Source organism: Schistocerca cancellata, chromosome 4 (genome assembly GCF_023864275.1).
Source record: "Schistocerca cancellata isolate TAMUIC-IGC-003103 chromosome 4, iqSchCanc2.1, whole genome shotgun sequence".
In the NCBI taxonomy this organism is placed as follows: domain Eukaryota; kingdom Metazoa; phylum Arthropoda; class Insecta; order Orthoptera; family Acrididae; genus Schistocerca; species Schistocerca cancellata.
This window is the reverse complement of record NC_064629.1, coordinates 529,379,928-529,402,070: the sequence shown is the minus strand read 5'-3', so window position 1 is coordinate 529,402,070 and position 22,143 is coordinate 529,379,928. Positions and strand designations below refer to the sequence as shown.

Below are 22,143 nucleotides of genomic sequence, written 5' to 3'. Positions count from 1 at the left end.
ACAGATGGTGTTTAGAAAGGATAGACTGCATGCAACCAGTGGTAGCGTGTTTGTCGCTGTTAGTAGTAGTTTATCCTGTAGTGAGGTAGAAGTGGATAGTTCCTGTGAATTATTATGGATGGAGGTTACACTCAATAACCGAGCTAGGTTAATAATTGGCTGCTTTTACCGACCTCCCGACTCAGCAGCATTAGTGGCAGAACAACTGAGAGAAAATTTGGAATACATTTCACATAAATTTTCTCAACATGTTATAGTCTTAGGTGGAGATTTCAATTTACCAGATATAGACTGGGACACTCAGATGTTTAGGACGGGTGGTAGGGACAGAGCATCGAGTGACATTATACTGAGTGCACTATCCGAAAATTACCTCGAGCAATTAAACAGAGAACCGACTCTTGGAGATAACATCTTGGACCTACTGATAACAAAAAGACCCGAACTTTTCGACTCTGTATGTGCAGAACAGGGAATCAGTGATCATAAGGCCGTTGCAGCATCCCTGAATATGGAAGTTAATAGGAATATAAAAAAAGGGAGAAAGGTTTATCTGTTTAGCAAGAGTAATAGAAGGCAGATTTCAGACTACCTAACAGATCAAAACGAAAATTTCTGTTCCGACAGTGACAATGTTGAGTGTTTATGGAAAAAGTTCAAGGCAATCGTAAAATGCCGTTTAGACAGGTACGTGCCAAGTAAAACTGTGAGGGACGGGAAAAACCCACCGTGGTACAACAACAAAGTTAGGAAACTACTGCGAAAGCAAAGAGAACTTCACTCCAAATTTAAACGCAGCCAAAACCTCTCAGACAAACAGAAGCTAAACGATGTCAAAGTTAGCGTAAGGAGGGCTATGCGTGAAGCGCTCAGTGAATTCGAAAGTAAAATTCTATGTACCGACTTGACAGAAAATCCTAGGAAGTTCTGGTCTTCAATAAGTGGCTCGTAACAGCATATCCAGACACTCCGGGATGATGATGGCATTGAAACAGAGGATGACACGCGTAAAGCTGAAATACTAAACACCTTTTTCCAAAGCTGTTTCACAAAGGAAGACCGCACTGCAGTTCCTTCTCTAAATCCTCGCACAAACGAAAAAATGGCTGACATCGAAATAAGTGTCCAAGGAATAGAAAAGCAACTGAAATCACTCAACAGAGGAAAGTCCGCTGGACCTGACGGGATACCAATTCGATTCTACACAGAGTACGCGAAAGAACGTGTCCCCCTTCTAACAGCCGTGTACCGCAAGTCTCTAGAGGAACGGAAGGTTCCAAATCATTGGAAAAGAGCACAGGTAGTCCCAGTCTTCAAAAAGGGTCGTCGAGCAGATGCGCAAAACTATAGACCTATATCTCTGACGTCGATCTGTTGTAGAATTTTAGAACATGTTTTTTGCTCGAGTATCATGTCGTTTTTGGAAACCCAGAATCTACTCTGTAGGAATCAACATGGATTCCGGAAACAGCGATCGTGTGAGACCCAACTCGCTTTATTTGTTCATGAGACCCAGAAAATATTAGATACAGGCTCCCAGGTAGATGCTATTTTCCTTGACTTCCGGAAGGCGTTCGATACAGTTCCGCGCTGTCGCCTGATAAACAAAGTAAGAGCCTACGGAATATCAGACCAGCTCTGTGGCTGGATTGAAGAGTTTTTAGCAAACAGAACACAGGATGTTGTTATCAATGGAGAGACGTCTACAGACGTTAAAGTAACCTCTGGCGTGCCACAGGGGAGTGTTATGGGACCATTGCTTTTCACAATATATATATAAATGACCTAGTAGATAGTGTCGGAAGTTCCATGCGGCTTTTCGCGGATGATGCTGTAGTATACAGAGAAGTTGCAGCATTAGAAAATTGCAGCGAAATGCAGGAAGATCTGCAGCGGATAGGCACTTGGTGCAGGGAGTGTCAACTGACCCTTAACATAGACAAATGTAATGTATTGCGAATACATAGAAAGAAGGATCCTTTACTGTATGATTATATGATAGCGGAACAAACACTGGTAGCAGTTACTTCTGTAAAATATCTGAGAGTATGCTTGCGGAACGATTTGAAGTGGAATGATCATATAAAATTAATTGTTGGTAAGGCGGGTGCCAGGTTGAGATTCATTGGGAGAGTCCTTAGGAAATGTAGTCCATCAACAAAGGAGGTGGCTTGCAAAACACTCGTTCGACCTATACTTGAGTATTGCTCATCAGTGTGGGATCCGTACCAGATCGGGTTGACGGAGGAGATAGAGACGATCCAAAGAAGAGCGGCGCGTTTCGTCACAGGGTTATTTGGTAACCGTGATAGCGTTACGGAGATATTTAGCAAACTCAAGTGGCAGACTCTGCAAGAGAGGCGCTCTGCATCGCGGTGTAGCTTGCTCGCCAGGTTTCGAGAGGTTGCGTTTCTGGATGAGGTATAGAATATATTGCTTCCCCCTACTTATACCTCCCGAGGAGATCACGAATGTAAAATTACAGAGATTAGAGCGCGCACGGAGGCTTTCAGACAGTCGTTCTTCCCGCGAACCATACGCGACTGGAACAGGAAAGGGAGGTAATGACAGTGGCACGTAAAGTGCCCACCGCCACACACCGTTGGGTGGCTTGCGTAGTATAAATATAGATGTAGATGTACAGCGAGACTTTCAGAGGTGGTTGTCCAGATTACTGCACACACCGGTACCTCTAATACCCAGTAGCACGTCCTCTTGCATTGATGCGTGCCTGTATTCGTCGTGGAATACTATCCACAAGTTCATCAAGGCACTGTTGGTCCAGATTGTCCCACTCCTCAACGGCGATTCGGCGTAAATCCCTCAGAGTGGTTGGTGGGTCACGTCGTCCATAAACAGCCCTTTTCAATCAATCCCAGGCATGTTCGATAGAGTTCATGTCTGGCTACTCTAGTAGAACGATGTCGTTATCCTGAAGGAAGTCATTCACAAAATGTGCACGATGGGGGCGGAATAGTCGTCCATGAAGACGAATGCCTCGCCAATATGCTGCCGATATGGTTGCACGGTCGGTCGGAGGATGGCATTCACGTATCGTACAGCCATTACGGCGCCTTCCGTGACCACCAGCGGCGTACGTCGGCCCCACATAATGCCACCCCAAAACATCAGGGAACCTCCGCCTTGCTGCACTCACTGGACAGTGTGTTTAAGGCATTCAGCCTGACTGGGTTGCCTCCAAACACAACTCCAACGATTGTCTGGTTGAACGCATATGCGACACTCATCGGTGAAGAGAAGGTGATGCTAATCCTGAGCGGTCCATTCTGCATGTTGTTGGGCTCATCTGTACCGCGCTGTATGATGTCGTGGTTGCAAGGATGGACATCGCCATGGACGTCGGGAGTGAAGTGGCGCATCATTCTGCCTATTGTGCGCAGTTTGAGTCGAAACACGGCGTCCTGTGGCTGCACGAAAAGCATTATTCAACAAGGTAGCGTTGCCGTCAGGGTTGCTGCGAGCCATAATCCATAGGTAGCGGTCATCCATTGCAGTAGTAGCTCTTAGGCGGCCTGAGCTAGGCTTGTCATCGACAGTTCCTGTCTATCAGTATCTCCTCCATGTCCGAACAACATTGATTTCGTTCACTCCGGGACACCTGGACACTTCCCTTGTTGAGGGCCCTTCCTGGCACAAAGTAACAATGCGGACGCGATCGAACTGCGGTATTGACCATCTAGGCATGGTTGAACTACAGACAAATGGTTCAAATGGCTCTGAACAGTACGGGACTTAACATCTGAGCTCATCAGTCCCCTACTACTTAGAACTACTTAAACCCAACTAACCTAAGGACATCACACACATCCATGCCCGTGGCAGTTTCGAACCTGCGACCGTAGCGGTCGCGCGGTTCCAGACTGTAGCGCCTAGATCCGCTCGGCCACACCGGCCGGCGAACTACAGACAACAGGAGCTGTATACCTCCTTCCTGGTGGAATGACTGGAACTGATCGGCTGTCGGACCCCCTCTGTCTAATAGGCGCTGCTCATGCATGTTTTGTTGACATCTTTCGGCAGGTTTATTGACATCTCTGAACAGTCAAAGGGATTGTGTCTGTGGTACAATATGCACAGTCAAACGTCTGTCTTCTCGGAGTTCTGGGAACCAAGGTGATGCAAAACTTTTTTTGATGTGTGTATTATAATCAATCGGAAAAACAACAATCCGAACAATATTTTTAACACAGGAAAATAGCCTATTCTGCCTGGTTCCATTGCATAGCTCACTTAGGTTACAGTGGTATTAAACTGAAGTATAAAACTACAAGATTTTTAAAATATCGTAAACTGGTTATATGACACACAAAATTCTTGTATGATTATTTAGGGGTGGGGGTGGGGTTCATACTCCTCCTCCCACAGCTATAGCCATGGGTGAGTGTTGTTTATCATAAAGACAACTGTTCGCTCAATTAGTTCAGGGTCACCATCTACTCGTTGCAACATTCGTTCCTCCACCTCCGGCGAGCGAACTGGTCGAGGTTGCAAAGTTTACTGTAATCCCGTGTCAAATGGCTCTGAGCACTATGGGACTTAACTTCTGAGGTCATCAGTCCCCTAGAACTTAGAACTACTTAAACCTAACTAACCTAAGGACATCACACACATCCATGCCCGAGGCAGGATTCGAACCTGCGACAGTAGCGGTCGCGCGGTTCCAGACTGTAGCGCCTAGAACCGCTCGGCCACTGCGGCCGGCGATCTCGTTTCCTTTTTTGCAAATGATCCTGTGTCTATAACTTGTTAGAAAAACTTGCTGAATATTTTTATCAGATGGAACGTTTTCAGGATGTTATTCAGCATACATGACATGTCTGTCGATTAAAACTGCTGTCTACACCATAGCATTTCCCGCGTGAAATACTAGGACGCCATTTCACTGTTTATGTCTTTCACATCTCACGGAATCACTAACTTTGTTTTGATTCTAGGATAACCTCAAAAAGATACATACTGCATGGCTGATGTAGGAGACAGTTGATTACGGAATATCAAAATATAAGAGTGCAAGGCGTATGTCACGATACGAAAGCAGAAAACGACAAAAGTGCTCACAGTGGCCTGGCAGAGACCTCTGAATACGAGAAAATATGGAGCGAAAATCCATGTTTCTAATTCGAAATACGTGATTCACATGACAATATTTCTCATTTATACTCTATGGGTGGACCTCCTAGACTAGTAGTAAAGTGCTGCCTGGAAACCGAAATGTTTTGGTGACCTTGCAATGTAATAGCGGGTGTCAAGGGTATTACTGCAGATATTGTGACCGTTGGTACGTTGGCAGGTACTCACTTCAGTGTGTTTGTCGTTTTTTATCTGCATCTAACATTCCTCCCGCAAACACTTCAGATGATTTACTAAAAAAATGGCTCTGAGCACTATGGGACTTAACTGCTAAGGTCATCAGTCCCCTAGAACTTAGAACTACTTAAACCTAACTAACCTAAGGACATCACACACATCCATGCCCGAGGCAGGATTCGAACCTGCGACCGTAGCGGCCGCGCGGTTCCAGACTGTAGCGCCTTTAACCGCTTGCCCACCGCGGCCGGCGATGATTTACTACCTGATGTTTTCTGCACAGTTGTAATTCCACCACTAACTGGACTTCGCCTCTCAGTATAGACAACCCTTTTGCGTCCATGCGTCCACACTTTCACACCTGACCTGCTGCCCAGAGCAGGTCATAAGCTTCAATGATTTGCTCTCGCCACAGTACTTGGAAGCACTAATCAACCTAAAAAACATACTGCTGCTAACATCTATGATGTAATGTCCTCAGTGACCAACAAAAATTTCTGCACTTATATCCCCAACATCCTATGTATATGAACAATCTCAATCAAAAACCAAGATCAACTACTCGTAGCTGTGGTTCACACTCATGTAAAACTTTGTAAATGACACTGTCGTCGCCTTTTGACTGTAAAACTATTTATTTGTAAAACGGAATATTGCAATTTGGGCAGTGTGCTCTTTATCAAGTACCGGTAGAAAAATGTTCAAATGTGTGTGAATTCCTAGGGGACCAAACTGCTGAGGTCATCGGTCCCTAGACTTACACTCTACTTAAACTAACTTATGCTATTCTAAGAACAAAACACACATCCATGCCTGGGGGATGACTTGAACCTCCGGTGGGAGGGGCTGGGCAATCCGTGACATGGCGGCGCCTACACCACGCCGCTACTGCGCGCGGCTAACAAGTAGAAACATTTCGCGCCTTAGCACATGTCAAAATCTAGAAATCATCTGACATGGCATGACACAGAAGTTGGTTTCATTGCATTGTGTTTCTGATAACGACTTCTTTGAATTGCATTGCAAATGTGCTGTTCGTACACTACTTTATTTTTGCGTGCCTGCATAATATTGTGTGGAGTAAATGAGTTTATCAATCCATCATCTCGGTTTGTTATTTGGCGAATTAAAGATGTCCGTATTTGTTTTCGTTTCGTAGTAAACAGAAGCTGGTTTGATCGCATTGTGTTCCTGATTACGACTTCTCGTGTGTATTGCACCCTTTGGATTGCGTTGTGAATGTATGCTCGTATTCTGCTTGGTTTTTGCTTGCACCCGTAGTATCCTAGAGTAAATGATTCTATATTTATTTATTGTTTAATACAAAACAGTAACTGGTTCCTTCGCAGAATGCTCTGTGGACATTTGTTCCGCCTATGAATCCGTATGTGAACAGCCCTGTTTAAATGCGTTGTTTTTGTTTCATATGGAACAGAAGCTGGTTTCGTTGCATAGTGTTCTGTCGACTCTGTAACTTTGTTCCTGCTTACGAATCCGTGTGTGAATTGCTCGATTTAAAGGTCTTGTAAGTGTGTTGTTCGTATTTACTTATTTTAGTTCGCATCAGTTTTTGTACCTTCTCGACAACACCATATTAGCAGCTTTTGACGAAATTGGTTTTGCCGCGCGGGATTAGCCTAGAGGTCTGAGGCGCTGCAGTCATGGATTGTGCGGCTGGTCCCGGCGGAGGTTCGAGTCCTCCCTCGGGCATGGGTGTGTGTGTTTGTCCTTAGGATAATTTAGGTTAAGTAGTGTGTAAGCTTAGGGACTGAGGACCTTAGCAGTTAAGTTCCATAAGATTTCACATACATTTGAACATTTGCACAAATTGGTTTTCAACTTTATTGCAGCTTGTCAGAGAATGAGTCTCTATTTCTGATGTGAGTGGTGTTGCTTCTTGCCGCAAAGTACGCTTCGTAGTCCTACAAGGGATCCGCGCCTACTCGTCATCACCGAGTTGGACCATATTTTATGGTATATGCAGGACTCGGCCAAAAATGAACGTGACAGAAGTGGGGTGTCCAGACGGCAAAGCGTTTAGAAAAAATGGCATTTTTGGCAGGTCGGGCGAGGCGTTAGCCGTTTGTTATCGTAGATTCCAGGCAACGGTTCGTGCAGTGGGAAAGGTACAGAACGCTAATGTGAAGGTTATAGGGTCGAGTCCGTATGCAGGAACATTATTATATTTTTTTATTTGCAATTTTTACTTTACTTGCACCGCAGATAAGCTGAAATAATGCTCAGTATCTTGTATTAATTAATATTTTCAAAAAAATGCATGAAAACGAAAGGCAAAGGAAAATTAGAAAAGATTGTAGTTACAGCGTCCATGAAGATTTTGCAACTAATTTTACAAGAAGGTTTTGTAGTTAAAGCATACAGGACATAGTATTCCTTTAGACTCATTTTGACTTTCGAGCAGCTCTCGGCAGCTGCATGCGAACAGTAGGTTCCTGGTGCAGGTAACATCAGCCCAAATTTTCCTTTGCCTTTCGTTCGCAAACTTTTTCGAAAATATATATAAATATAATACATTGAGCATTATTTCTGTTTATTTGCATTGTAAGTTACGTAAAAATTGAAGATAAAAGTTAAATTTCAGCATGGGGACTCGACCCTACGACCATCTGGCCATCACTCCGTAATTTTTCCGCTACACCAGTCGCTGTGTGGGTTACCCAAATCTGTTCACACCTTATTAACTGATACTACAAATAATACATTTTAGAAGGCATCAATGTACTGCAGTCAACCTCCCACTCCAACGAAAATTTAAAAGGGGAATAACACGAATTCTCATTCTTTCATCATTGGATGTGCTACTGAATTCTGTATAGGTACAGTTTACTAAATGCAGTAGCGTTCAGTTGGTGAAAGTACGCTAAAAATTACTGCACAATCCCATGTACAAATATGCATTTCGACGGAGAATATTTTTGTTGCACAATAGTACGCGGCACAATAACTACGTACTATCACTGATACTAGAAAGCACACTCAGTGGCAAGAAGCAACACAATTCAAAGCAGAAATACATATTCATTCAGTGACAAGACGCCATAAAGCTGAATACGAATTCTGTCAAAATCCGCTAACATGGAGTTCTCCATCAGATGCAAGAAAGTACAAAAAATGAATGCAAACTATAAGATAGTAGAATATGAGCAATATACTTACAACTCATTTAAATCGAGTAGTTCACACACGTATTCATAGGCAGGAAAAAATGTTCACAGAACTAGATTAGTTTTTGGAGGGGGTCGACTTGAGCAAAGCACAGTTTTATCTTTTCTTCTATTTCCCAGACATGATTCGCTGAAGTTACAGCATCATCAGTGGTCTGTTATTTTTTTATTAAACAGGGAATATGCTCTTTACATATAAATTTGAGTTTTTAAGAGAGTATTTTCAAATTTGAAAAACATGAAGTTTTTTATGTATATATCTTGTTACAACATACTGTGGTTTTCCTGGTTTTTATGTTTTTTATTTTACTTGTTTTCTTTCACAGTTTGTCATCTGCAACCATACAGGACATAAATGTAGAAAAAATTATTTACTTCGACATTTTACGGCTTGGAATATAGTAGTTAGGCCTAACATTAACCAATTCTGTGTGTAAGATTGTATGTGTGTGTGTGTGTGTGTGTGTGTGTGTGTGTGTATTTGTTTGTGTTTTTGCAATATGTTTTCTGATTTTCCAATCAACTTGAATGTGAAAAATGCACTATGTGACTTTCACTGTCATGAAAGCAAGATGGCGGGCAATTGAACAGTTGTTACGTTTCGGGCAAGAGTTTAGAAACTTTGTGAGATGTATCTATCATTTTGAAAAGCTCAGATTTGTATGTGTACAGATAATAACGTGCATTTCTCTTGTTTACTAGAAAGAAAACAAAAACCCACAGATGATGCTGTAACTTCAGTGAAACATGTGAGGGAAAAAAAAGAAAAGATAAAACTGTGTTTTGCTCACGTCGGAACCCCTCCAAAAAGAAATCTATTTGTAAGAAAACAAGGTTCAAATGGCTCTGAGCACTATGGGACTTAATATCTGAGGTCATCAGTCCCCTAGAACTTCGAACTACTTAAACCTAACTAACCTAAGGACATCACACACATCCATACCCGAGACAGGATTAGAACCTGCGACCGCAGCGGTCGCGCGGTTCCAGACTGAAGCGCCTAGAACTGCTCAGCCACCCCGGCTGGCTAGAAAACAAGGACAGAAGAACTTCAACCTCAACATGATCACAGAACACTATGTGACGAAATCAACTTCAGTTTGATATGAAACAAAAACAAATATGGGACCCTTTACTCCACCCAATATTAGCTTGCGAGCAAAAATCAAGCACGAAACAAGCAACACATTTGCAATGCAATTCAAAGAGCGCAATGAACACCAGAAGCCGTAATCAGGAATACAACGTTATGAAACCAACTTGCATTTACTACGAAACGAAAACAAGTTTGGACGACTTCTAATCCACCAACAAGAAACCGAGATGATGGAGTGATAAACTTGCAGCGCTCCTAGTGACCTGACAGCGAATCAAGGTCGTCTCACTGGAAGTCCCTATATGAGTTTCATCCTCTTTATAGTTGATGGCGCTAGGTCTAAAACAACATCACAGAGGGATACAAACACAACAAGCAAGAAATAAGCAATGAACATTAACAGGTACACAGGCTACACAACCGAGTACATATCACAAATGCGAGGGTCGTTCAATAAGTAATGAAACAATTTTATATCATTGGGGGAGGCATCTGTCGTCATCGCAACAAGGTCACACAAACCTGTCCATTCTCTCACGTGCCGACCAGACGCACACAGCTATGACTCCTTCAGTGGTGGAACGTGCGGACTCTTTCTTTCTAGTTGACAGACGGATCACAGCCAAACACCTCGCTACTCAACAGGACGTCACTGTTGGTAGAGCTAACAAAGTCGTCCACCAGTTGGGGTACTCAAACGTTTGTGCCCTCTGGATTGCTCGCCTCCTAAAGAGCAACGAAGGACCATCTGTACGGAACTAATTGCGCGTTACGAGGCTTATCGTGATAGTTTTTTGTCGAACATCGTTACAGACGATGAAACATGAGTTCATCGCTTCTAGCTGGAAACAAAACGGCAATCCATGACGTGACACCACACTCCTTCTCCGCCGAAGATAAAGTTCAAAACTGTACCCTCAACCAGTAAAGTCATGGCGACGAACTTCTGGGGCTCTGAAGGGGTTATTCAGTTTGTGTCCTCCCTCATGGTACAATGATCAACTCTGAAATGTATTGGGCTACATTCAGGAAATTGAAGAAACGACTTGAGAGTGTTCGTCGTCACAGGAGCTTGCGCACCCTAGAGTACAGAAAAATTTTCTCTTCGACTTATGCTCTAGTCTACTGTCTGATCGGCACCGTAATTAAGGTGACTACATGTAATAATGTTAATGCACGACTGGGATATTTTAATGCAGTCAAACGTAGATTAACCTTTACTCAACACCAATGATCAGTAAAAACCTCCATACTTTCCCTTGAGCAACTCCTCGCTCCTCTCCCCTCTCTCCCCGAAATAGTTAGCAAGCTGATACAGTCTTACAGTATTTTCTGGAGTATATTTCCTGGCTGCTACAGTAGTCTGTTGTTTCGTGTTTGTCGTTGCATTGCTTCAGCTCACTTCTTAATGAAACGCATTAGCATTCCAATTAAACTGGCATAGCATGCACAAAGTTGCTCACCGTACTTAAAAACTGTTCATTATACAAGAGGTACGGTATGTCTTAACTTGTGTCAAATTTACTCTGTTAATATGGTGCTAGAACTAAATGGTGCTTTTTACATTGTCTGTAGAATACAGTCGAAGAAATCATTCGCGGTTATCATCGTACTTTCTTAAATCTAGGTCTTTACTTTTTTGTTTTTTAATTTAACATATTTTTAATATAAGATTTGCCTATGCAGAACATAGCCTGTATAGAGCATATGATATACAGTGCATTATAAAATGAAACAGAAAATGATGATGGGTTTAGGCCACTCAACAGCATGATCATCAGCGTCCCTACTGAATATCAACGTACACATCTCGTGGTTTGAGCGATGTCTGATCTCACAAGAAAAATTGCTGTACCGACTCCCAAGGAACATACATTAGTTTTTTTCAGAATGTGTGGCTATGTCGACACAAATATGTTGTTCGTCACTGGCAAAATCAAAGTTATTAGGTATGAGTTAGCTCGCCGTGCATTAAAATCCAGCAATCGGTTGGAAAAACGTCCTTATGACAAATTGCCTGTTAGCTTCTGTCTCGGTTTTTTCGGCCGACGTTTGTTTGATGTTTTTCTCACGTTTCGCCAGCATGAGTGCCTGGCATTGTCAAAGCTTCATCCTTCATTGTTGGTGTTGGACTGGAGTCGACTTCGCGGCCGCACATTATGTGTACCTGGCGTGCCAACGTCGAAGGGCTTTTCCGCGGCCATTTCCGCTGCGGTTCTCCCCTTGTTATCTTGCAACGGTAGTTCGCGGCAGTATTTCGGAATCCAGGAACCGTTCACCTTGAGGCTTTCTTTTTTCTGGATACTGGATGCCCGTGCTGCAGCGAACGGCCACTGCAGGCAGGAGAAACGCAGCGGAAATGGCCACAGAAAAGTCCTTGGACTTTGGCGCACCAGGTACATATAATCTACGGCCTCGAGATCGACTCCAGTCCACCACCAGCAATGGAGGGCGAAGCTTTAACGATGCCAGCCACTTGTGCTGGTGAAAAGTCAGATAATTCATCTAATAAATATCGAATGAAGAACCCGAGACAGAAGTCAACACACAATTTGTCAATAAGTGACCACGAAAGCCGTAACAGTTTTGTTCGCTATTAAATGAACAGTCATTCTTGTGTAATGGAACTCTGTTCTCTGCTCTGAAGAATACTATCTGTAAACAGAAATACAAAACTAAAACTGAAGACGTTTCATTCCCTCCCCCCCCCCCTTCCCAACACACAGCTGTAAGGTCCTTTTTATCGCTTAGTAGCGAATTGCAGTGGGAGGTGAATCTTTGGACTGCCAGATTCTGGTGCTGGCGAAACATCAGACAAAACTTTAAACAAAACTTGGCCATAGATACCGATTCCTAGTTTAGTTGAAGTAAGCCTGTGGCAACCAAAGCAAACAAATGGCAACTAAATGTGAAACTGCAGTACATTTTTCGTAAATATTCAGTAAAATTTATAGGTAGTACATACCTTATCTTGTATCTTCATGAACATCGACATGGAGGCCAGATATTTAACATGCAAAGTGTGAGCGGCGCACACATGCTTCCTCCGAATTGGCCAGTCGCAGGGGGGGGGGGGGGGGGGGGGGTCATACACAGTGCAGTGCAGTGTTTTCATTGTAGTTTGCATTTACCAGTCCAAGACACACATTTTGGATCTGGGCTTTTCACCTGGTTAATGAGTAAGTCGTGGGTGGGGCTATAGACGGACATCATCCGTGATTTAGGTACCGGTACTGAATGTATTATTTTCAGTATGGACTGTACGAAACCGTGACGAATTCGCAGGAATGGCTCTGTTATCGCCACTGACGAAGTATCTGTTCATTTTATATTTTGTGACTATGAAACAACAAAAACTCGCATAGAATTTGACGCATTTTGCTGTAATTGGAAAGAACACTGTCTGTGTTAAAAATAAGGGAGAAAAAACTATTTTGTTGAAGATGAGATATGATAGAAATTTTTTATCCTGGTTCTTTGTCTGACAATTCTACAGCTCAGAAGTTTCACAGACACGTCTCAGTCTCTGGTTTAGGCGCAGAACTTATATCCAAACCAGAAGACTTCCTCCCGTTCTGATAACGACGGCTGTATCCATATTTAAGAGTGAGACAAATTATCTTCAATACCGACCAACTTTGAAACGTGATACAAAAATTTCAATAATTGAAAATTTCGTGTTCGCTGTCGTTTACTATTCTCTACAGCAGACGATCTCGTATTTTCAGACTTCTAGGTGGCGATCTCCTGGGAGAAGTCAAAATCTTTCAAGAGATGCACACGGGATAAGTTTCTCTTCGTGAGCATAATTTCTTTAGATAATCAGTTGTTTGAACGTTCAATAACCAAACGGATGCTCTGAGTTGCCGAAAAGAAGACTGTCGCGCTGACCCAAACGTAATTTCAGCAGGCGACAGTGCTTCGAACCTCCTCGACTATCCTAATCGGCAATGAACATTGATTGCTACAGAATGGTAAAAAAATATACTACTGTTCTAAGCGAAACCATTACAGACAATTGCGGTTATTTTGTGCAATCTCGTAGCGTCAAGCTCCTTTCTTAAAGGAACAGTTCCACTGTTCTAAGAACGATCTGCAAAGTGGCGCATTTCTTTTCACGGTATCCTCCATTTCTGTTATTTTTTGGAACATTCAACAATAAACAAAAAATGAAACTCAAACTTATTTTACGTCCTTAATTAAGATGGAAACACTGCACTACTAAAACGTAATCATAAGGAAGTATACAATAAAAAATTAAAAACTGATATATGTTATTTACAAGACGCTTAGTATTTTTTCCTCTGGCTCATTTCTATTAATTTAGGAATAATTATAGTGAATATGCGATGCTAATTGTTGTAGAAGTGTTTTCTTCCTTTACTCCTGAGGTTTTGCCAGATTTGCATTTCCTTCGGAAAGCCGCTTATTTTCATACATGTGTTTCGAGAAAGTGACTTAGAATTTGTTACTTTTCAATCAAGTTTTACTCAAAATGAAAAAAGAAAAAACCTGTGTGTGTCAAACTGGTCCGAATATTCCGTATACGAACAAAACGCTCCTACCAGTTTAGATACATGATTTAAAAATTCCACCTGTAGTACCGCAGATGAAAAAATGGCTTTCTCATTTATCAGAGTCTCCAGAGCCTCCCGAGTGCAGAGCGTCGATTTCAGTCAGATAGCACCAAAAACTTAATGTTGTTGACGTGTACATGAAATACAATCTTCAGCTGTATAATGGAATGACGACACTGAACAGCTGAAGGTTGTCCACATTCGCAACCACGAATACATCTAACGTATTTCATAACAGCTGTAGTCGCCGCAGTTCCTGTTCCTTCGGATATGCATACACTGCAATATCGTTGTTGACGTGTTGTGTGTTGGCTCGTGTCTCGGGATCTTCGGCTGACATTTGTTTAGTTGTTTTTCCGATGTTTCGCCAGCACGAGTTGCTGTCATTGTCAAAGATTCACCCGCCAACCCCACTGTTTAATGGCGGATTGTAGTGGAGGGTGAAACTTGGCAATTTCAGACTCAGGTACTATTTACGGATTACCTGGCTAAGTCAGTGATTAACTGAAAATAGCTTGGTAAACAGAACTTAATACGTAATTCTCAATGCGGAGAAATCATTAGAAGTAGAAGTAGCATCGTACGCGCCCCGGGAAATCGTGAGAGGCCCTTTGCTATTCTCAGCACGCATAAATGATGCAATAAATAATATCGGTAGCTTTCTGAGACGTTTCACGGCCAACTCTACTAGAAATACTTGAGTCACGTCATTAGAAAATTGTCGCAAAATGAGAAAGACCAGCAGACGAATTCTCCTGGAACCCTCCACTGTTTTTCGGTATACTGGTATACAGGAAAAAAAAAAAAAAACCTACAGATGAATAACCGCGTCTGAAACCGTCACCCACCTAGGCAACAGTTGGTCGTATTTATAGGAGACAAGTGCTGTCTACGCAGCTATTAGCTCTATCATATCCACTGTCAATCGTGACAATCAGTCGCTATCACCGAATAACAAATGAGAGACGTTCCGCCTACGGTCCGTCAGCGTACAAACTCACGTTTGCTGCCGAAGGGGTTTCCTAGTCGCAGGCGCCGGCGCCTGTAACTCTGTAGCGACGTTGGATGGCGTTTTTGGACACCGGTTCGCATCCTCGATTTGTTCTCAGGACGCCCTCTACAACTCTTCGAAGTTTGTAGCAACATTTTTGGGACACCCTGTATATTGATGCGAAAGTAAATAAAACTATCGCGTACCGAATTATCTTTCAAATCTTAAATGCAGCTGCTGTTGGGCGCTAGAGTTTGATACGAATAGGAATAACAGGTGTTGCTGATCTAATAATTACATGCACAGCAACATTTTCCGCTAAGTTGTGAATCTTAAAGAAATGCCGCTTTCACTTATTTGTATGAGTGATAGGTTGCTATAACTTCCAATTCAGGGTCAAATTTTTTCTAGGTGGCATTATAAATTCCCTGTAACTTGCGACTGGAATATCTTCTCAAAGCATCTGTAAACTGTTATGATCAGTGTCACCATTCATAAAGGTTGTTTTAAAGCCTTTGCTACAAACGTTTAGGGTTAATCACATCATGGGGAACAGCTTTTGCTACAGACAAAATGTTCATTCACCCTTCTCTTCGACGGCTCGCGTCCTTCACTATAGGCCAGCCCTGGGAGGACGAGATTCCACCGAAATAGCAGGGGTGCAATATAATACCTACCCAGTGAATTGATAGAGTGATTTTCAACACGAAAAATTTTCTAAGCGTAGAAAGACATTTTAGAAGCGAATTAGAAACTTTAATTTTGTCCATCCTACCGCCTTTTAAGCGGAGGAGATGACTGGATGATACGTAACACACACTGCATATGCACGCCACGGAGTAACTACATCCTGCCACTTCTGAAGGGCATACACAGTCTTAAACGACACCTAGCGTCACCGGGAATCATCAGCGATCGCTTAGTCTCTAAGAAGAATAGTTCCTCATGACGTGATCTGTAGATGTTTGGCGCAAAGACTTTGAAACATCCTGTGTAGAACAAAGAGCAATCTGTAATGTCTTACCCGGTGCAAACTTAAGACCCATCCAGACGCTCATCGGCATACACCCGTGGTGGATCACGTGCAGGTTAGACACTTGTTTGTTCTTCTTCCTCAGGATGAAGAAAAGCTGCAAAAAAGGAACACATTCAGCAATTTTAAAACAAACCTCTTTGCAGACGTTAAAATACGAGGGCTCTTTGTTTATTAAGGTGTCATCGATCTCGAAATGTAAACCACAGAGAAAAATCAAAAATTTATTATTTGCAAGAGTTAGCTACTTCTTTACCTAGACACTGCTCCAGCTTAGGCATTTGTTTTAGCGTTGTGCCATCTTTCCAGCACCCTCATCAGAGAAGGCAGCTGCCAGTGCTTTCCGCCAGTTCTCTACGATTGTTTGTGACTTGTTGTCTGTGCCAAAATTTTGTCTTCTTAGTCAGTGGTTCATATGAGCAGAGATAAATATCAGAGAGAACCAAGTCCGGGCTGTGTGGTGGATGATCAGACACTTCCCATAGAAAACGCTGCGGGAGCGTCTTCATTGCCCCCGCAGTACGCGGCCGAGAATTGTCATGATGAAGGAAGCATATTACGGTTACGTTACGTGGGCTGCATGTAATCAGGTGAAATCTCTCAGCAGCACTCATACTTGGCGGAAGAGACTTTTTTCTAAGCATCTTTAGGTGGTCACTGAGCGCTCGGAACTGAAAAGAGCGATGTGACGCGATCGACGGGCATCCTAGAGATACTGCCGAACACATCTAAGCTCCAGAGTATTTTCACTGTGGTTTCTATTACGCGACCGAACAGACCTTAATTAACGAATGGCCTGCGTAGATTCAGTACAATGATTCACTCTTTTATTTCTAAAATAGTTGTCAGTTAGTTAGTTATTCGTCCACATATTTTACAATGATGTTAGACCAGCCAACTTAATACAACAAAAAACACAATTAAAGTTAACAATAGAACGTAAACAATGACTCATTCTTACTCGCAGGCATACAGTTACATACAAGTCCAGATTCACATGGAATTCAACATCGTGCACAATGTTCTTATATCTATACATATCTGCAAAGTAATCATATGGCACCAGATGTCCGCTAACAATTATGCCAATCCCTGAACTGTCATTAGAAGCCATCCAAAATGTATTTTATAGAATAGTGTCGATATCTGGCTAGTTTAAGGGCCGGAAATCAGTTGGAATTCGTTGACTTGCACCTCAGACCACAACAGCACAATTTTAGTCTTGTAGCACGAACAGTTGTCCTATCATATGTCTTGTCTTGTGACAGCCAGAGCGAGAGCACCAGCAGCAGCGAGTACTGTTTGTATAAAGCGTTTATTTTGCATTTTGTTTACGACCTTCCACTAAGGAAGGGATTCTATTTGTGTTTATCTGCTCTGCATAGTAATTAACAGTTCTTGATAAAACTTTACGTAGCTTTCGTGTTAGATTTCTTAGTGTTTTCTTGATCGTTTAGAACAGAAAGCGCCCTAAAACCGTATTTTGTTTGTTTCGCGGCCGTTAGCCACTAGTCACTTGAATCAGCAGTTGTCTTGTGACAGTCAGAGCGAGAGCACCAGCAGCAGCGAGTACTGTTTGTATAAAGCGTTTATTTTGCAATTTGTTTACGACCTTCCACTAAGGAAGGGATTCTATTTGTGTTTATCTGCTCTGCATAGTAACTAACAGTTCTTGATAAAACTTTACGTAGTTTTCGTGTTAGATTTCTTAGTGTTTTCTTGATCGTTTAGAACAGAAAGCGCCCTAAAACCGTCTTTTGTTTGTTTCGCGGCCGTTAGCCACTAGTCACTTGAATCAGCAGTTGTCTTGTGACAGCCAGAGCGAGAGCACCAGCAGCAGCGAGTACTGTTTGTATAAAGCGTTTATTTTGCAATTTGTTTACGACCTTCCACTAAGGAAGGGATTCTATTTGTGTTTATCTGCTCTGCATAGTAACTAACAGTTCTTGATAAAACTTTACGTAGTTTTCGTGTTAGATTTCTTAGTGTTTTCTTGATCGTTTAGAACAGAAAGCGCCCTAAAACCGTCTTTTGTTTGTTTCGCGGCCGTTAGCCACTAGTCACTTGAATCAGCAGTTGTCTTGTGACAGCCAGAGCGAGAGCACCAGCAGCAGCGAGTACTGTTTGTATAAAGCGTTTTTGTACTTATTTGCTGCGCTTAGCTTTTAAATAGTTTTTCTGGGAAAACCTAGCGTAGTTTTCGCGTCTCGTATTTCAGTGAGTGTTTCTTGATTATCAGAGTAGCTCATCAGAAGATTATCTTGGGAATTTGTCACCGTATAGGGTAGGGTAAACATAGTCATGTGTAGGGACTGTGGTTGTTGTGAGCGGACGCAAGGAGAATTGGCCACTCTTCGGGGGCAGGTGGAGGCTTTGTCTGTTAGGCTCATCGAGCTCGAGGCGCAGGCGTCGGCTCGTAGTGGCGTTGGGGCAACTGTGGTGAGACCTATGCCTACTTCGGTGGCCTTGGAATCACATGGAACCCCTGATGTCGCTGCGTCTTCCGGCAGTGAGCATCTTACCGGTCAGCCATCACTCCAGGGTGAATGGCGGACAGTGGTGGGCTCGCGCGTGCCTGGCCGAAAGGCGAAGGTGGGATCTGGCCGCGTGGCAGCTGCCTTACCCCTTTCCAACAGGTACGGGGTGCTTCCTAGTGGTGATGACATCGTTTCCGAGCCACCACAGGATGCCTCGCCTGTTGGGCCAGTGGCCGATTCTCCGGCAAGGTCCCGACAGTCACAGAGGGCGGGCCTATTAGTTATAGGGAGCTCCAACGTTAGGCGGGTTATGGAGCCCCTCAGGAAAATAGCGGGTAGGTCGGGGAAGAATGCCAGTGTGCACTCGGTGTGCTTGCCGGGGGGTCTCGTCCGTAATGTGGAGGAGGCCCTTCCGGCAGCTATTGAACGCACTGGGTGTGACCGGCTGCAGATAGTAGCACATGTCGGAACGAATGACGCCTGCCGCTTGGGTTCTGAGGCCATCCTTGGTTCCTTCCGGCGGCTGGCTGATTTGGTGAAGACAACCAGCATCGCACGCGGAGTGCAAGCTGAGCTTAATATCTGCAGCATAGTGCCCAGAGTCGATCGCGGTCCTCTGGTTTGGAGCCGTGTGGAGGGTCTAAACCAGAGGCTCAGACGACTCTGCGACTATAATGGTTGCAAATTCATCGACCTCCGTTATTGGGTGGAGAACTGTAGGGCCCCCCTAGACAGGTCAGGCGTGCACTACACACCGGAAGCAGCTACTAGGGTAGCAGAGTACGTGTGGCGTGCACACAGGGGTTTTTTAGGTTAGAGGGACCCCCCTTGGGCGAAACGATAAAATACCTGACGGCTTACCAGAGAGAACATTATCATCGTTGATAAAGAACGTCCGTCCTCAGAGACCAAAAACAGGAAAAGTTAACGTAATATTGGTAAACTGCAGGAGTATCCAGGGCAAGGTTCCTGAATTAGTATCTCTTATTGAAGGAAATAGTGCGCATATAGTATTAGGAACGGAAAGTTGGTTAAAACCGGAAGTGAACAGTAACGAAATCCTAGACACAGAATGGAATATATACCGCAAGGATAGGATAAACGCCAATGGTGGAGGAGTATTTATAGCAGTAAAGAATTCAATAATATCCAGTGAAGTTATTAGCGAATGCGAATGTGAAATAATCTGGGTTAAGCTAAGTATCAAAGGTGGGTCAGATATGATAGTCGGATGCTTCTATAGACCACCTGCATCAGCAACCGTAGTAGTTGAGCGCCTCAGAGAGAACCTGAAGAACGTCGTGAAGAAGTTTCGTGATCATACTATTGTAATAGGGGGAGACTTCAATCTACCAGGTATAGAATGGGATAGTCACACAATCAGAACTAGAGCCAGGGACAGAGACTCTTGTGACATTATCCTGACTGCCTTGTCCGAGAATTACTTCGAGCAGATAGTTAGAGAACCAACTCGTGAAGCTAACGTTTTAGACCTCATAGCAACAAATAGACCGGAACTTTTCGACTCCGTGAATGTAGAAGAGGGTATCAGTGATCATAAGTCAGTGGTTGCATCAATGACTACAAGCGTAATAAGAAATGCCAAGAAAGGAAGGAAAATATATTTGCTTAACAAGAGTGATAGGGCACAAATCGCAGAATATCTGAGTGACCACCATCAAACGTTCATTTCTGAGGAAGAGGATGTGGAACAAAAATGGAAAAAATTCAGAAACATCGTCCAGTACGCCTTAGATAAGTTCGTACCGACTAAGGTCCAAAGCGAGGGGAAAGATCCACCGTGGTATAACAATCATGTACGAAAGGTACTACGGAAACAAAGAAAGCTTCATCATAGGTTTAAGAGTAGTCGAATCATAGCTGATAAGGAAAAGCTGAACGAAGCGAAAAAGAGCGTAAAGAGAGCAATGAGAGAAGCATTCAACGAATTCGAACATAAAACATTGGCAAGCAATCTAAACAAGAACCCTAAAAAATTTTGGTCATATGTAAAATCGGTAAGCGGATCTAAATCCCCTATTCAGTCACTCGTTGACCACGATGGCACCGAAACAGAGGACGACCGAAGAAAGGCAGAAATACTGAATTCAGTGTTCCGAAACTCTTTCACTGCGGAAAATCGTAACACGGTCCCTGACTTCAGCCGTCGCACGGACGCCAAAATGGAAAATATTGAAATAAACGATATCGGAATTGAAAAACAACTGCTATCACTTAGTAGCGGAAAAGCATCCGGACCAGACGAGATACCCTTAAGATTCTACAGAGATTATGCTAAAGAACTTGCCCCCTTTCTATCAGCAATTTATCGTAGATCGCTGGAAGAACGTAAAGTACCTAGCGACTGGAAGAAAGCGCAGGTCGTTCCCATTTTCAAGAAGGGTCATAAATCAGATGCGAATAATTATAGGCCTATTTCGCTTACGTCAATCTGTTGTAGAATAATGGAACATGTTTTGTGTTCTCGTATTATGACGTTCTTAGATAATACAAATCTCCTTCATCATAACCAACATGGATTCCGCAAACAGAGATCATGTGAAACTCAGCTCGCCCTATTTGCCCAAGAAATTCACAGTGCCGTAGACACTGGCGAGCAGATTGATGCCGTATTCCTGGACTTCAGGAAGGCGTTTGATACGGTTCCGCACTTACGTTTAGTGAAAAAAATACGAGCTTACGGAATATCGGACCAGGTTTGTGATTGGATTCAGGATTTCCTAGAAGAAAGAACACAACATGTCATTCTTAACGGTTCAAAATCTGCAGATGTAGAGGTAATTTCGGGAGTACCGCAAGGAAGCGTGATAGGACCTTTATTGTTTACAATATACATAAATGACTTAGTTGACAACATCGGTAGCTCCGTGAGGCTATTTGCAGATGACACGGTTGTCTACAAGAAAGTAGCAACATCAGAAGACTCGTACGTACTCCAGGAAGACCTGCAGAGGATTAATGCATGGTGCGACAGCTGGCAGCTTTCCCTAAACGTAGATAAATGTAATATAATGCGCATACATAGGGGCAGAAATCCATTCCAGTACGATTATGCCATAGGTGGTAAATCATTGGAAGCGGTAACGACCGTAAAATACTTAGGAGTTACTATCCGGAGCGATCTGAAGTGGAATGATCACATAAAACAAATAGTGGGAAAAGCAGGCGCCAGGTTGAGATTCATAGGAAGAATTCTAAGAAAATGTGACTCATCGACGAAAGAAGTAGCTTACAAAACGCTTGTTCGTCCGATTCTTGAGTATTGCTCATCAGTATGGGACCCTTACCAGGTTGGATTAATAGAAGAGATAGACATGATCCAGCGAAAAGCAGCGCGATTCGTCATGGGGACATTTGGTCAGCGCGAGAGCGTTACGGAGATGCTGAACAGGCTCCAGTGGCGGACACTTCAAGAAAGGCGTTACGCAATACGGA

At 43.2% G+C, this 22,143-nt stretch overlaps 1 protein-coding gene across 3 annotated transcripts in view; it reads right to left on the bottom strand.

The window, feature by feature from the left end:
- The window catches only part of LOC126184520 (elongation of very long chain fatty acids protein AAEL008004-like), a 647,799-nt gene that overhangs the window by 25,691 nt on the left and 599,965 nt on the right, over positions 1-22,143 (bottom strand). For all 3 annotated transcript variants that reach the window (XM_049926915.1, XM_049926917.1, XM_049926916.1), the window contains one exon: positions 16,202-16,307. In XM_049926915.1, coding sequence (XP_049782872.1) covers positions 16,202-16,307 — 106 coding nt within the window. The remainder of the gene's footprint in view (positions 1-16,201; positions 16,308-22,143) is intronic.